Source organism: Paramisgurnus dabryanus, chromosome 13 (genome assembly GCF_030506205.2).
Source record: "Paramisgurnus dabryanus chromosome 13, PD_genome_1.1, whole genome shotgun sequence".
Classification (NCBI taxonomy): domain Eukaryota; kingdom Metazoa; phylum Chordata; class Actinopteri; order Cypriniformes; family Cobitidae; genus Paramisgurnus; species Paramisgurnus dabryanus.
The window spans coordinates 35,350,999-35,367,933 of NC_133349.1; the positions used below are offsets into that span (position 1 = coordinate 35,350,999).

At 34.8% G+C, this 16,935-nt stretch overlaps 1 protein-coding gene and 1 long non-coding RNA gene across 3 annotated transcripts; one reads left to right on the forward strand and one right to left on the reverse strand.

Annotated features, from left to right (window-relative positions):
• The first annotated feature begins 2,765 nt into the window (after nt 1-2,765).
• cdcp1a (CUB domain containing protein 1a) lies at nt 2,766-16,231 on the forward strand. The gene is made up of 10 exons (XM_073811689.1): nt 2,766-3,078; nt 5,304-5,404; nt 9,250-9,349; nt 10,795-11,127; nt 11,220-11,585; nt 14,096-14,299; nt 14,576-14,953; nt 15,056-15,409; nt 15,537-15,621; nt 15,705-16,231. The coding sequence occupies exons 1-10, from the start codon at nt 2,955-2,957 to the stop codon at nt 15,883-15,885; spliced, it is 2,226 nt and encodes a 741-aa protein (XP_073667790.1). The 5' UTR covers nt 2,766-2,954; the 3' UTR covers nt 15,886-16,231.
• LOC135765286 (uncharacterized) lies at nt 5,878-7,977 on the reverse strand. Of its 2 annotated transcripts, XR_010540607.2 has the most exons (7): nt 7,861-7,977; nt 7,692-7,757; nt 6,922-7,033; nt 6,757-6,834; nt 6,538-6,650; nt 6,340-6,436; nt 5,878-6,259 (listed from the first exon to the last, which is right to left on the reverse strand). It is a non-coding gene; the product is annotated as an uncharacterized lncRNA (long non-coding RNA). The 2 variants fall into 2 exon arrangements; XR_010540608.2 differs by lacking the exon at nt 7,692-7,757 and having other exon boundaries at nt 7,861-7,969.
• Nucleotides 16,232-16,935: the final 704 nt, after the last annotated feature.

Consider the following 16,935-nt stretch of genomic DNA (forward strand, 5'->3'; position numbering starts at 1 on the left):
GAACAGAATTAAGCATTAAAATGTGAAGTGACAACCGAGACCTAACTGTGCATGCACAACACCAGCTACTTTGCAAAGACATTACAAGGCTAGATGATTTTTTCCACATGTAAAAGTTTATTTGTAATGCCAAAAGAACATATTATTCAAAAATATTGTTTGCCAAGAAGTCACACAATACCAGGTGTTTCAAAACTTCTTAGAAACCTTTTTTTGTCCTTTGGCTTTGTTAGCTGGGATTTCACACCACGAATTTTCATCTGCGATGTCCATGGTGCTGAACTCAAGTGCATCAGACGTTAGTAGATCACCCGCACCTGCAGAACTTGGAGGATCAGCTCTTCTTATTTGTTTGTTTTTTATATTATATTTATTGTAGTATTTTCAGATTTACAAACAGATAAACAATACAATCACATTACAGAAACAAACAAACACAACTAAGCAAAAACACACCAGACACAGAAAAAAGAAACTCCTTCAGTTAGATTCATTTTTGCAGTTGACAACAGGGCCAAAACACAGGTCAGGGAAGTCAAAACAGATTTTTACCCAGCAAGGAAAGGATAAAGGTCAAACTGAAGATGAAAATAACATAAAATGGCACTACATTTAAAAAAAAAAAATTAAGTCATTGCATCATTGGTTTTTGACAGGTGATTGAAAAGAGGCCTCCAAAAAGCTTAAAATGTATCAAATATTACCAGTTGTAGTATATCTGCCTCTTTCCACATGCAGAATGTGGAAATCTTGAATAGTGGTGCTCTGCTTATTTGTGACCCTGAACTAATTTGTGCTGGTCTTAGTAGATTGCTTTGGTCATTATGCAAATCAGCTGTTGCGCCTATATTTATTTGACACCTTTTTAGTAAATAACTCACTCGTGTTGCCCAAAATTGCCAAACTTCTATTGAAATGAATGGGATTGCGTTGCTCCATCGTTGCTAGCCACTGGAAGTGTGCACAGCACACAGCTTAAGTTCTCCTCACTGTGCTTCCTAAATAAGATTAAAAAATCATATCCAGTTGATTGAAACATCTTAATTATTGCTGTTAACTATTACTGAGGAAAATGGGAATTTTCAATGTTTCTTACAGCCACTGTTTATTTTATGATGCTCAAAAATCTTTTGGTTACTATATTGTATATTCAGTGGTGTATGGTGGCCGAAGAAGTGGGTATACTCTTAATTTATGATCCCATTTTTGAGCGGCCCAAAGGGGGGTTAGTTAGATGATTTAGAGATTAGTTTAAAATAAATAATAAAAACATTAAAATGTTTGGTAACACTACAATTATGTTCATTAGTTAACATTAGTTAACTATATTAGTTAACATGAACTAATAATGAACTGCACTTATAAAGCAATCTTATAATGTCAATTTGAACAATTACTAATACTTTATTAAAATCTTGTTTACATAATAGTTAATGCACTGTGAACTAACATGAACAAACAATTAAAAGCTTCATTTTTATTAACTAACATTAACAAAGATGAATAAATACTGTAACAAATGGCTTGCTCATGGTTATGTCATGTTAGGTAATACTTATTTTAAATAAGAAAAAATGTAAAATGAAACCGATACATCATACGTCTGTCAGGATCCTGTCAGATTGTTCTCTTGTTTTAGTGTCTAGTTTAAATTGACAGGGTTCTGACAGTATCATGTTCTGTGTGGGAACACGTGGCCATGGTTTGTTGATAGCTGGCCACGTGTTTTCCTTGTTCTGTCTCTTTTACCCCGCTCCCTTGTCATTCTCATTGGTTTGATTGTTTGATTCCTAGCACCTGTTCCCCTCCTGATTTACTCCCTTATTTAAAGTTTCTTGTCCTGTGCTCGTTCGTTTTGTTATTACTGTTGTAGTCTAGTGTTCTGCTCAGTGTTTAGTAGAGTTGTGTGTTTAGTGTGTGTTTTGTAATTATGTACTGTTAACTGTTGTTTGCCCCTTCGAGGGCTTTTGTTTTGTTTATTATTTAAGTGTTTTCTGTTCACCCCTCTGCAATCTTCTGCATTTGGTTTCATCCGTCCCTGTTCCTAACAACATCATATAGTGCCACTGTGACTATAAAGTGTCATGTGCTTGATGATGCATTATAAAATAGTTGCAATACAAACAGTCATAATGGGGATATAAAGATCCTAATATTTTAAAGTTGTTTAAATTAATTCTTTTTAAAATCCACCATTTCAAAAATTCTAAACAGTTTGAGTTGGAATTCCATTCCCCCTAGAAATTCATTCCTTGGATTCCATCCCCCATGTTCCCACTCATTTCCAACCCTGGGGATACGGGGATACAGACTACTTTGGACATAGTTTACTGTACAGTAGGTCTTTAGGCAGCAAATGTTGGCCTGGCTCCCACATGGGTAAATGTTTTACACAAAACAATCACATTATTAGTGTATTTATTTATCATTTATAGTTTGCACTTGCGTCTTTTATTAAATCACCCTAACATTTCTTTGCTTTCGTTTTACCCATGTAAACCTGTGAAGCTTAAGGAATGAAAAGCCTTAAAGCCAGGCAAGTCACAACTTGGTCTTGGATCTTGCCACATTTTTTGTTAAGTATTGTAGTCTTACTCAACCCTACACAAAAAGATGACACAAATACACATACATGCACATTTATGGACATAGCATACACAAGCTTTAAAATGTTATCTGCAAAGTTGTTACTGTACATGCACTACAAGTTTTGTCATGTCTTGATTGCAGTAAAGATGTTGTTTAAAATCTTCTTAAGTTATTGTGCATTATATTTGTTTTCCTGTATAAGATATTTAGTGTGAAGTAAAGTTACCTAAGACAGTAAACATTCCAGGGAAAATATAAATGCTATATATGTGTTTTATTTACCTGACCAGCCTGATTGGCTAAAGATGACTAACAATGACTATACCTGGAAGACTGTCAAAACACAGGAAGCCACTTTACAGTAAATGCTCTTAACCATGAAGACAGCTGTTCAGCATCAGTGGATCAACAGTTGGGACATCATGCGAACGTGGTGTTATAGCGCTCCACTTCTTTTGGGATTTCTCTTATCAGCCCTGGAGCTCACAGGTAAGAAATACAATGAGTCTTCACTTCATTCATAGGTAACCCATTTAGCACAAAAGATCTGAAAACATCTGCTGTGTAAATACATCTTACGTTGTACATCTTAGCAGTTTTACAAACATTCTAAAAGTGAATTATAAACATCTTACGCATTGCAGATGAGCAAACACTAAAAAAGTCTTGCAGATGTAAATGCAGACATCACATCTCTGTGATGTGTGCTATCTGGGAGTGGTTTTCCGAACTAATCTAAAATGTGCTTTATGCAGTAACATTTACAGGTGCTTTTTAAGTTTAAAAATAATTTAATAAATACTGATTTAGTGATTTGATAAATCTGAATCAACCTGATTACATGGTTTCATGTCTACGAAAGTAATTGTAACAAATTTTCAACAAAATTGATCATGCGCTTTCATTTTATCACAGGATTTTTTGCTGTATTTGTAGCACTAAAGGTAAAAGAGTATATTTCGTCAAAGTACTATTTTTTAAATATAGATTTTCCTTTTGTTGTTAACCCATTTAATCCCATTTTTTCCAAGACATGAAAATATCCAAATCATGTGCCATTAACCCTTTAAAATAATAAATAATATTTTTAAAATATTTTATGGAAAAGTGTATATATATATATATATATATATATATATATATATATATATATATATATATATATATATATATATATATATATATATATATATATATGTTAACATTTGTAAATGAATTAGGCAGATTAACATTAACAGAGATTAATAAATGCTGAAAAACTATATTGTTAATGTTAGTAGCCAATACAGTTAGTTGTTATATTCCAATACAATTGCGCATATTCAACTTTGTTACATTTATATTAGTGCAATTAAACTAGTCTCATCAAGTCTAACACAGTGTACATAGCCAAGGTAAGGAATAGTTTTTTTTTTGAAAGAATGTAAAGATAAGGATAGAAAAAAGAAAAGATATGAGCAAGTGAGGAATTGACGGGAGAGTTTTAGCCAATTCTAAAAGTCTGCTACAGAGTCAGCAGATGTTGTTGCAACTGGTAGATCATACCAAAGATAAGGAACAGAATCAAAGATGGTACGCAATAGTGATTTTTTCCCTTTTTGGGATGGCACCACAAGCCGTCACTCTGTGACAGATCTAGAGAGTACATAAGTCTGTATTAGTCATTGAAGGTAAGGGGGCGCTGACCCAGTGATGGTTTTTAAGGCCAGGAGCAGAGCTTTGAATCTGATGCAAGCTGCTATAGAAAGCCAGTGTAACCTGACAAAGAGAAAAGTGACGTGCGCCCTCTTTGGCTCATTGAAGACCACTCTAGCTGCAGCTTTTTGGATCATCTGTAGGGGTTTGGTTGTGCAGGCTGGGGGTCTGGCCAGTAACACATTGCAATAGTCCAGTCTGGACAGGACAAGAGCCTGAACTAGGACTTGTGTAGCATTCGCAGATAGGAAAGGTCTAATTTTCTGACAACATGCTCCATGACACTGAGCTGATCATCAATGACCACTCTCAGGGCTCTGGATGTCCTGGAAGGTGTAATGGTCGAAGAACCTTATTGAATGGAAAGATTGTGATGAATCTTAGGGTCAGACGATATGACAAGCAGTTCTGTCTTTGCAAGGTTCAGCTGGAGATGGGCTGCAGGGGTGAGCATCCCTAATCTTTTAGGAGAAATTCAAAATCAAAATGATGATAACGTAAATGGTTGAAGAGTTACGGTCAAATGTAAGTGTTTCTTATGTGTCACCGCAAACACTCCCAGTCTAAGTTTACGCATAATGTATTTCCATGGATCAGACTTGGAGGACAAGGTGTTCATCTAGGTGGGCCTAAGCCATCCGTAGATCTGCCCCACAGTGAGTTTCAAAACATTACTTTAGTTGGGTCAGAAAGGGTCACAATTGTTTTAAACTTTCGTTGTTAATGCAGAGAATTAAGTGTCTGAGAGGGATTTTTCAGCTAAAGATGGTTGAGATCATTTACTCACCTACATTTTATAACTCATATATGACTGTATCTCTCTGTACAGTTTTTCCAAAACTTTAATCTAAATAACATTCTGGGCTCATTGTCAAAGTCATAAAAAGAACACTGAACAAGGCGATTGTATGGTTTCAGGTGAAAATGTTGTTAAAATAAACAAACTGGGCAAAACCTAAAAAAATTTTTGTCAACTAATCCTTTTGTCAACTAATCCTAACTTCTCTTTGTTATTTCAGAGTGTGCAGTGATCAACATTTTGGTTAAAGAGGGTACAACTATCCACATTAACTCCACTGTCAGCACAAAGTGCAAAGTTTGTATCAGGCAGAAACAACCGGTACACTCTCAGAAAAGAAAGGACATAATTGTACCTTTAGGGGTACAATGGCTTGTCACTGGGGCTGTACCCTCAAGGGTACAGTTTTTGTACCCTTGGCAGAGGGTACAAATTTGTACCCTTGCGATTTGTACCTTAAGAGACCAGTTTTGTACCTCTGGTGACAATTTTGTACCTTTATTTAACAGTACAAATATGGACCCTTCAAAAAGGGTACAAAATTGGCTTTGACAGGGTACACTCATTGATTATGGTTTTAAAACTTATACATATATCTCAATCTAAGTACTGTAAACTTTAAATTATAAGTGCATATGACTCAATATATTTGTGTTGGTGTAGCCAATCGTTTAACGTAAAGGTACATTTTAAACATTAGTATAAAAAAATGATAACAGAAAAGATAAAATACACAGTTTATTGAACAATCATTTATTTTACAAAAGATTTAGATATAAAACAGAAGTGTGCTGTTCAGTCCAAATTCACAACATTAAAAACTAATATTACATTACACTTTACTTATGAAATATATCAAGTATTCCTTTATGACTATAACAGACTGTCCAAACAGGAATATTTTAAAACAAAATCAGTGTGCTGTTCCTTAAACCAAACAACATCTAAAAAATTTTAACAGGGCCACATCTGTCCTTGTCAAGCAGTGAGAAACACACAAATATACATTTTTTTCCCTGATAAAACTGTGGTGTACTCACAGCATAATGAGTAAATGAATAGGTCCATATGGAGTAACATTTCTTTAGTTTTTCTTGTGTTAATGACGGGTGGTAGAGGATAGTCAGTCAGCCTCCTTAATGGTAAAGATCGTGCTCTGGGCACGTTCATACTTATCTGTGAGAAAACACAAAAATATGAATACATTTTCCAATGACAGAACTGTGGTATCCTCACAACATAAATAAATGTGGTACCTTTAAAGTTTTTGCGTGTGAATGATGGTTGGTCGAAAACAGTCAGCCACCCTCAATGGTAAAGATCCAAACTTGCGCGGGAAACGTTTGTGCTAAACTGTGAGAAAACACACATAAATATGAATAAATTTTTCACTTACATAACTGTGGTGTACTCAAACAACATAATAAATACATTAATAAATGTGGTAACGTTACCTTTAAAAGGTTTCTGTGTAGATTACTGTTTGGTGGCGAGAAGACAGTCTGTCAGTCAATCTCCCCCCTGACTGAGAGAGATTCAAACTTGCGCTGGAAACGTTTGCACTAAACTGTGAGTAAACACACATAAATATTAATTAATTTTTCACTTAACAGAACTGTGGTGTACTCAAACAACATAATAAATGAATGAATGAACGAACGTGGTAATGTTACCTTTAAAAGGTCTTGAATGACTGTTTGGTTGAGAGCAGACAGACTGACAGACAGACAGTCAGTTAACGTTAGTCCTTACTGAGAGAGAAACACATAAATATGAATTATTTTTCACTTACAGAACTGTGGTGTACTCAAACAACATAATAAATGTGGTAACGTTACCTTGTTACCTCTGTGTAACTGACTGTTTGGTGGCGAGTAGACAGTCAGTCAGTCAGTCAATCTCCCCCCTGACTGAGAGATTCAAACTTGCGCAGGAAACGTTTGCGCTAAACTGTGAGAAAACACACATAAATATGCATTAATTTTCCACTTACAGAACTGTGGTGTACTCACTTAACATAATAAATACATTAAAGCGTAACTAAACCCCTGGTCAGAGCCTGACTCCACCCACTGCGATATTTGAAAAATGCAAGAAAAGTGGGCAGATCCCAACGGAGATAGAGGGGACGAACTAAGTGTGTGGTGAGATTGTAACAAGGGCGTGGTGAGCTTGAACCTGCTTACGTCACGAGTTATTTCTTGGACCCAACATCCAATAGGAAAATTCAACTGCAGTAGCCACCGTTCAACCTGAAGAGGGCAGCACTCAGACGTTTTACACCATATATTGTAGTATTGAAACACTTTGTCCAAATGTCAAAAAAATTACTAAAATCAATGAACAGCACTAATAAAGCATCCTTCTTACAGATCATTAACTAAAAAAAGTTGGTTTAGGGTTTAGTTACTCTTTAATAAATGTGGTAATGTTAGCTTTAAAAGGTCTTGAATGACTGTTTGGTTGAGAGCAGACAGAGAGTCAGTTTACGTTAGTCCTTACTGAGAGAGAAAACACATAATGTATTATTAATTTTCCACTTAACGTTACAGAACTGTGGTGTACTCACAAAACATAATAAATGAATGAATAAACGTGGTAACGTTACCTTTAAAAGGTCTTGAATGACTGTTTGGTTGAGAGCAGACAGACAGTCAGTTAACGTTAGTCCTTACTGAGAGAGAAAACACACAAAAATATGAATAATTTTTCCACTTACAGAACTGTGGTGTACTCAAACAACATAATAAATAAATTAATAAATGTGGTAACGTTACCTTAAAAAGGTTTCAGGGTAAATTACTGTTTGGTGGCAAGTAGACTGTCTGTCAGTCAATCTCCCCCCTGACTGAGAGAGATTCAAACTTCCACGGGAAACATTTGTGATAAACTGTGAGTAAACACACATAAATATAAATTAGTTTTCCACTTACAGAACTGTGGTGAACTCAAACAACATAATTAATAAATTAATAAATGTGGTAACGTTACCTGTAAAAGGTTTCAGGGTAAATTACTGTTTGGTGGCAAGTAGACCGTCTGTCAGTCAATCTCCCCCCTGACTGAGAGAGATTCAAACTAAACTGTGAGAAAACACACATAAATATGAATTATTTCTCCACTTACAGAACTGTGGTGTTCTCAAACAACATAAATACATTAATAAATGTGGTAACGTTACCTTAAAAAGGTTTCTGTATAACTGACTGGTGGCGTGTAGACAGTCAGTCAGTCAATCTCCCCCTGACTGACTGAGAGAGATTCAAACTTGCGCGGGAAACGTTTGCCCTAAACTGTGAGAAAACACACAAATATGAATACTTTTTCCACTTACAGAACTGTGGTGTACTTAATGCACATTAACCTGCTCATAAAAATGAGTCTGAGGCAATAGTGCTGTGTCAATATCGCGTTGACTCATCGTATACAACTTTACACAAATAACCGTAACCGAATCAGTATTAAAATGAAGAGCCACGACAAACAACACATTTTTAAAGTTTAAAAATGTTTTAAAGATGATGAATGAGTTTCCAGTGCTTACCTGTTAGTGTTCTTTATGTGTCTGTCGTCCTCCTGCGCTGCTCTGTGAAACTGACTCCAACCGTGAGATGTGGGGGGATGGGCGCGTGTCAAAATAAAAGCGCAGGGTTTTTTTCGGTGTGTGTGAGGGATTCAGTTATTCAGTATTTATTCAGTTTAAATAATGGTTAATCAATTGCAGTTTTTGAGTTCATATCAGTTTTTATTACGTGAAATTAACTTTTTTTTCATTAAAATTTAAAATTTTAATTTAAAATTAAACACACTGTCAATGAACAGATGAAAACTAATACTACTTCAATACCCATGTGTCCAACTAAAGGAAACAAAAATTGACACAATAGTTATTTACGTTACTGACCAGATTTACAGCAGTTGTCTAGAACAACAAATAAAAACAAAATGGCAAGAGGCTGTCTCTTAACATTGTACCTTATCCTTTAAAAGAAATGGTACAAATATGTACCTTTTAATGCTTGGAAACAAATATGTACCTTTTTGACCCTCAAAAAGGTACATACATGTACCTTGAGGTCCAATAATGAGCCCTATGGGGTACTTTTGTGTTGATTGTACCTTGGGGCACAGAAATGGACCCCTACTGTACCCCTATTTCTGACAGTGTATGCCAGTCTTCTGTGGTCCTCAAAAGTGACACACTTTTGGATTTTAACTGTTTACAGCCAGAGAATGTATTCAACATACACATCTTCAGAGATATTGGTGAGAGCCTTTTAAAGCATTTAGGCAGTGAAACATTATTATGTTGTTTATAGGTGGATAATTTACAGCAGGATGTCTCCTGGAAGTCTACTTGAGGTTGTCTGAAAACCTGCTCAGAGTCTGTTTCTGATAAATGTTTGTATGATTTGTGTTAATCTCTTCTGCTAAACTCAACAGGTTAAATTAAATGAAACTTTACAGGGAGGTTGATCTACAGGAGCAGAATTAAGCACCCTCAACATCTGCAAAACTAACTATTGTTAAAGTACTGAGCATGTAGTAATATACTAAGCACTTTTGTACTTCTCTGAAGGTTTTACGAAATGATTAAATGTTTCTTCTTATAATATACAATCAGATGCATATACATATATACATAAAACAATAAAAGGTCATCTTAGCTTTAATAATTAAACTAAAATTATTAGCCAAATTAATAGCTATAAATAAAATTATTTATATTAATGTTTTTAAGGATATATCATTGCATTTGCAACCTTTTACTTTCTGGTTTTTCCACCTGACTTTTGCAACTAATTTACATTGAAAAGGGCTTGGACCATAAATATTATTTTTAATTACAATTAAAATGTTTTATAATATAGCATGTTTTTCTAGTTTTGCATTGTTTGTACCACCTGAAACAGAAAATCTACCCATTACATTACATTAGCTATTTTCCAATATTTAAAAAAAAAATAAAACAAAAACTATAAACATGAACCCATGACAATGAACAAGACAATGAGCAAGACAATGAGCAAGACAATGAGCAAGACAATGAGCAGGACACGGCAGCTACAAATTACAAGCACAATAATCTATCAAGAACAATGTAACAACAGGACTTATATAGGGACAGGGGACCAATAGGAACATGACACATGAAACAAGGGAACCAATGAGAACAAGAGACAAACATCGCACTGAACTATCAAAATAAAATACATTAACCTGAGACTTTCAAAATAAAAGACATGACACAAGACAAAAAATCTTGAACATAAAACAATGCCAAAGTATTTATTTGTAAGTATTAATAATTTAAGCACTATTTTGCTATAGTTGTCTTAAACTGTTAATTTGTAAAGACAGTTGCCATATGTGCCATTTTACAATTTTGAGATAACAAAACATCAATTAATATTTATTATCAAAAAATACAGAACATTTATTTAAACTATCTAGGTTTTATAAAATATAGTGACACTTTTTTAAAAGTAAATAATGCCCCTGGATACAAAAATATGCATGTCATGTCACTGACCCACATGTGCCTTTTAAAAATTATAGCCATACAGGGTACCAACACGTAAAAAAGAAGAATTGACAGACCATTTAGGCTTTTTTGCTTTTTAGGCTTACAATTTACTTTTTATAATTTATAATTCAAACTGCACTTCACTCACTGTTGTCACTCTTTGATTTATCAATGTCTTCCACAGGACAGACAGTCAGAATAAAAATCGAGCCCAAAGATGATCCTGCCTTTCAAAGATTCAACCGCACCTTCATTTGGAATCTAAAGGCCCTATCTACAAATAGCTTCAATTTAAATTTCAGTATGGGTTTACAACAGATTCGACACACAGACAACTGCCCAGACAAACACATTTACACGCTCCGAGTGATGAATGGCATTGTTGGAAGGTTTTGTCAAAATGGGAGCATTAGACAAGTTGATATTCAAAATATTGGAAAACTTTCTTTGGAAGTTTCTGGAGGTCAACGTCTGGACGGAAAAAGAATAGATGTATCTTTAGGACTTAAAATGAATTGTAAGTGACATTTTTTCAACTTTTCTACATTTTATCAAAAAAAAAATTAATTAATGCCATTTGTAAATTTTTAAATGTTTAATGCTTTACAGCACTGGCTTATTTTCATGTAAATTTGCAAATGAAGAGGACAACACAAGACTTCTTTTCTTTACAGTATCCTGGCAGTTTTCCTTCTAATGCCGAGACAGTATGGTCTTTTACTGTGCCCCCGGCTTACTACACCAGTGTGAATCTTTTAAACTACACTGTTCCAACATGCCTCCAACCTACAAGCACCCCTACAATGACATATACTTGGAAAGGTAAAGAGCCAGTGGTAAAAAGGCTAAATGCTACACAGCCATCAGCAGAGCCTGGCAACTTTAGCCTCTCGCTAAAGAACTGCCAAATGATCCCACTGTCACAGAAAGGCCTAAGGGTGAACTTTCAAATCTCCACCTTCAAGAAATCAAGGGGTATGTAACATTGTCATATCTTATTCTGAATGTGCACAGATTAAAAAAAAAAAAAAGATTTAGAGTGCCTATAAATGCTGTATCGCACTACTCCCTTGTACATTTATTAGTTAATAAAACAAGTTGTATTCTCCACCCAGTAAGTATTTGCCACCTTCACAAATCAATATTTGTAGAGTTTGGTTTCAAAACGCAATAAATCCATTTTGACAAATTTTGGTGAAAACGTGTTTTCTATACCAAGAAAGTGACAAGATAAAAACCTCTATTTTCTGTTACTAACTTTCACATAGCATCTTTAGGTTGTAAAAACATAAAAATTTCAAATCCATAACTTGATTTTTTAAGATTTATTATAAAAACGAATATTTTTTTTCCACAAAATGCAATAAATCCATGACAAGTTTTTTTTCCAAAATTCTTTAAATCTATTGAATCAATGTATAAATGTGCATTCATTTTTGCCATTTTATGTTTATTTAGATGAACAGTTGTACACACTGATTAAAAAATAAACATTGATGGCATTAATCAAAACACTTACTTTGTCATATTAGGAACACTGTCATTGCTGCGCGGTTTTCTTGACGTCGTCGATTAACATTTTTCATAGCGATCAGCTGTGATTCTCGTTGACTTTGAGTAAAATTATGGAAAGTTTTTCATAAGATCCCCTGGGGTCAATGTGTTAGAACGAGTGAAGCTAGATGCTGTCGGGAGAAAAAGCGATCGTCTCCAGAGTGCCTCTCGTGTAAATTATTAGATGTTGATGGCTTACGTTTCTTTCCCGTTATATCAATGCTATTAAAGTATTATTTCGTTTTTGTTTCTTTGTTGATCACGAAGTACAAAGTAGATGAGGAAAACTAGGATTCCGTGTCCTCAACGCGCCGCCATTGTTTGTTTACATTGCATGGAATGGTGCGCTGTAATGTTTTGGAGCGGATTTATTGCATTCTGTAGAAAAGGAGGAGTGGCGTTTATAGAGTTTTGGGAAAAAAGGGAGAAAAGATGACAGAATAACACGGCGGATATTGGATTTTGGGTAAAATTAAGAGTTTACATTTAAATACTGACCTAATATAATACTGATTTTGGCAGTAACTCTTTTTTTTTTTTCAAAAATAGCGTTTATTGTGTTTTGGAACCAAACTCTTCATTTGCTGAAGGTACCACCCAGGACATCCCAGTCGAAAAATAATAAATTAAATTACATTTTAATTTGATGTTATTCAACACTGTTATCAGACTTTTGTAATAAAATGTCAAAAAATACCACTGAAACATATAGACGTGTTTGCTAACTCCAGGCCCTTAAAATGCCTAAAATCCCTCTCTTTTGACCAGTTGTGTTTGGATTATGATGGGAGATTTTCTGATTTCATGATCCCTTATGAAAAATAAATTGATCAAAGTCAATTTTATTTATATAGCACTATTAAACAAAACCATGGGCTGAGCAATGTGCTGAATAACATCACATTATATTAACTCGATAGGTCAAGGGTTGCCAGTATAGAGAACATAAAACCATTGTAATATGCTCCTGTTTTTTGGAGCAAGTTAGGTGCATTTTGAACTGCAAGCGAGACAGGGCTGACTGACTAATCCCTACATACAGCGAATTGCAGTCGTCCAATTTAGATGTAATAAAAGCATGAATTAATTTTTCTACATTTCTTCTAGATAGAATGGGCTTTACTTTCCCTAGTAGGCAAAGCTGAAAGAAACAGGATTTAACCATTGAATTTAACTGTTTGTCAAATTTTAGACCATCATCAAAGATAACACCCATTCTTATTACTCAAGGCTTCAGAGATAAGGTTCTATCGCCTAGGGCTACTTTACGTGCACTGAAACAATCTGATGGACCACACACAATTATTTCGGTTTTACTCTCATTAAAATTAGAAAAAAATTAAAGATAACCAGACCAGACCATTTGGACTCTTTTTTTAAAGGCAGGTAGATTTCTTCTGCATAGCAATGGAATGTCAGACCATGCTTTTTGAAAATAGAACCCAAAGGGAACATATAAAGGGATAAAGAATAGGACCTAGAATGGAGCCATGGGAAACACAACATGACAAAGAAGATACCTCAGAAGTGTGTTCACCAATGTTAACTCTGAAACTTAGATTTGAAAGATAAAAGTTAAAACATTAAAGAGAACTTCCATTTATGCCTACTCAGTGTTCCAAGCTAGCAAGCAGAATGGCACAGTGTCAAAAACACTTAAGTCTATGAGCACTAGCATGATTCCCAATAGTCACCAGTTAATAAAATATAATTTAAAACCTTTGGAAGTGTGGCCTCAGTCGAGGGGTGTTTTCTTAAACCTGATCTTTCACAAAAATCCACAATGTCAAAATATATAACTGAAGTGAATTTTAAAAGTTTACCTAAGAAAGAAAATCTTACCCCACTTTCCTATTTATTTATTTTATTAACGATTCCAAAGCACAATGAATTGTGTATTTTGAAATAAAATAATTGTATTTCTATTACAGTTGCAGGTCAGTGTGCAGGGGATCTTGCAGAAAATGAAATGCTGCAGATACGTGTAAAGAGAAAAAGTCCTAAGTCAGCGTGTGTGTTGAAATCGAATTCATTCCCAACAGATACAGTCACCATAGCTTCAGGAGGCCATTTTGACCTTTATTTCATTGACTGCAACAAGGATGAACTGGAGTTGACTGTCAACAACACCATAGGTAGTTACTTGTTTAATACAGTATAAAGTATGATAGAATAATGTCATGGCCTTAATGACCTAATTTAACACAGTGCAGTAATTTCACTTTATTCACTTTTGTGTCATCCTTCACACTGGCAGAAAAAAATTCAAAAAATGCTACCAGCCCAGTGGTTGCCAGATATTCGTTTTTAACTATTTTTATTGACAGTGTGTTATTGGAATTGCATTCTCACCAAATTCAGAAAGACTTGTCAATTCTTTTTAAAAAATCTTACTGTTTGTCCTTCAACAGAATGTAAAGAGTGGCAAAACTGTACCAACACTCTATTTCCTCTGCACTTCTTTTACGAGCAAAACTGTATTCAAGGAGTTGCGAAGACCATTAACTGGCACCTTGATGGACCAGAGAACAGTGCAGTGGAGCTCCGGTCCTCTACAGATGGTTTGGGGTACTCTGTGCCTGAACAGAAATGCAACAGCAACGTCCTTCTTGATGTGTCCCATGTTGACCGTGGCATAACTGTTGGGCAATTTTGTCCAAAGGGGCCCATTCGGAGCATCACAATCCATGAATCCATGATTGCAGTTACTGTCTCCTTTGCAACCGCCAGCGATCATAGCCTGGTGACTAACCTCATCATGAACTATTTATTTCGACAAGGAATATCAGGTAATTAATGATTATATACTGTATTCTTGACCAAAGCTGTTAATGCAGAAACATTAATCTTTATGTATTAAAAGTGTTGGCTGTTCTACCTTCAACAAACAGAGCACTATATATTCACTGTTGCACCGAGAAATGATTATCCAGCCTTGTTGGCCACCCCAGCCTGGCCATCTGAATTGAAACCATCTTATACTGTATCTTGGATTGTCACCTTGGAGTCAAAGTTTAAGAGCAAACTGGAGTTTAGAAATGTCAGCCAGCCCAAGTGCAAAGAAGTGAATGCAAGCATTGTGGTGCAGAGCATTGACTCTAAGAAGCTGCTGTACAGCACTAAAAACGATGAGAACATGAAGGATTTGCCGCTCTTGGAGAGTTTCTACCTCAACATGACTAACTGCAAGTCACCGACAGGAGCCTTCAGAGCAATGATGCAAATAACACTACAAAGCAATACAAGTGAGAAAAACCTGATTGACCCTGAACCCGTTTCTGTCTTTAACTTACTTTCCACTTTCCTATTATCTTATATATCAGTTAAAGGAAGACTTTAATTTGTGACTTGAATTTGTTATCTTGATTCCAGACCAGCTCTTAGGCATTATCTTGGGTATCATGGGAATTCTGTTGGCAGTAGTAATAACAGCAATGGTGCTCTTTATTGTTTTTAGGTGAGTTTTTAAAAAGAAAACACATTGTAACACATGGTAACATCTGACTTTGAACACAATATTATCTCTTTGATGTTGAACAGGCGGAAGAAAAAGCGGAATAAAGCTCCTCCATTGTCTGTCTCCAATCCCAATGAGCATGCCGTCCTTCCAGGCCTCCATGTTTTTCCCAGGACACTGGAGAAGGAGGATCTTCATCACTATGATTACATAGACGACACTTTGGTTTATAGTGATCTATGTAAAGATGACATTGAGCAGTAAACAGTGTAAAAATCCATTATGAATGATAGTCCACCTCAGACTGACCCACCCTTGCCTGAAACACCAAACTTTAATTGGGCTGCAAGTTTCATTCAAGGACAGTCATCTAATTCTGGCTCACTGAAGACCTATATTGAAAACCTTGAGAGAGGGCATTTCAAAATCAGACTGTGAATGTGAAGAAAGCGAGTTCCTGATGGAATTAGCAATGCTTTAGTGGTTTAAGTCCTACAAATTATGATGGTTAAAATTAGATTTTTACAGTGAAATGAATTTGATGAGATTCTAACCATAGCTAGTAATATATGTATATGAACAGGCAGCTTTTTTACAGCTATATATATATATATATATATATATATATATATATATATATATATATATATATATATATATATATATATATATATATTAATATTAGAATGTTTTAATTTTATTGTATGCCAAGACCAAATAATTTATAAAATTTAAAAACTATAAGGTTTAGTATATTCCTATCCTGGATCCAGCCTCCCACAAAGACGTTAGATGACCCAACACCGGTGGAAGGACTTTCAGCAAGGACTCCAGACAATGCCAACTCTGAATTGACTTGAATTGGTTTTTATTTGTTTTATCTGTTTTATGTATATGACCCATCCTACTGATCGATGCCATTTTCAAGTTGTAACTCATCAAGTTGAAGTTTTTTTTTTATTAAACAAGGAATCTAATAACGCACATATGTTTACTAATCAAAATGGGTACTGGTCAATCTCAACTAAACTAGTACATTTATTTAACATGGTTTCTAAAGTAGTTTATTTTTTTAACATGGTTTCTTAATAAAATACAGATACATTTTAGTAACAGGACTAATTATAGGGAAAAAATATTTTGGAAGTATTGTGATAAATGACTAAGAAAATATTTTGACGGTACCCATTAAATTCCATCATATTTTTTTATTCCTACTATGGAAGTCTATGGTCACTTACTGCTGTGTGTTTACCATCATTTCTCAAAATATCTTCTTTTGTGTTCATCAGAAAAAAGAAGTTCATACAGGTT

What these genes read in the sequence shown, in the direction of transcription:
- cdcp1a (XM_073811689.1), top strand. Translation starts at nt 2,955, where the DNA reads ATGCTCTTAACCATGAAGACAGCTGTTCAGCATCAGTGGATCAACAGT. An exon ending in ACACATCTTCAGAGATATTG is followed by an intron (nt 9,350 to 10,794) that starts GTGAGAGCCTTT and finishes TGTCTTCCACAG; the next exon opens with GACAGACAGTCAGAATAAAA. An exon ending in GTGCTCTTTATTGTTTTTAG is followed by an intron (nt 15,622 to 15,704) that starts GTGAGTTTTTAA and finishes GATGTTGAACAG; the next exon opens with GCGGAAGAAAAAGCGGAATA.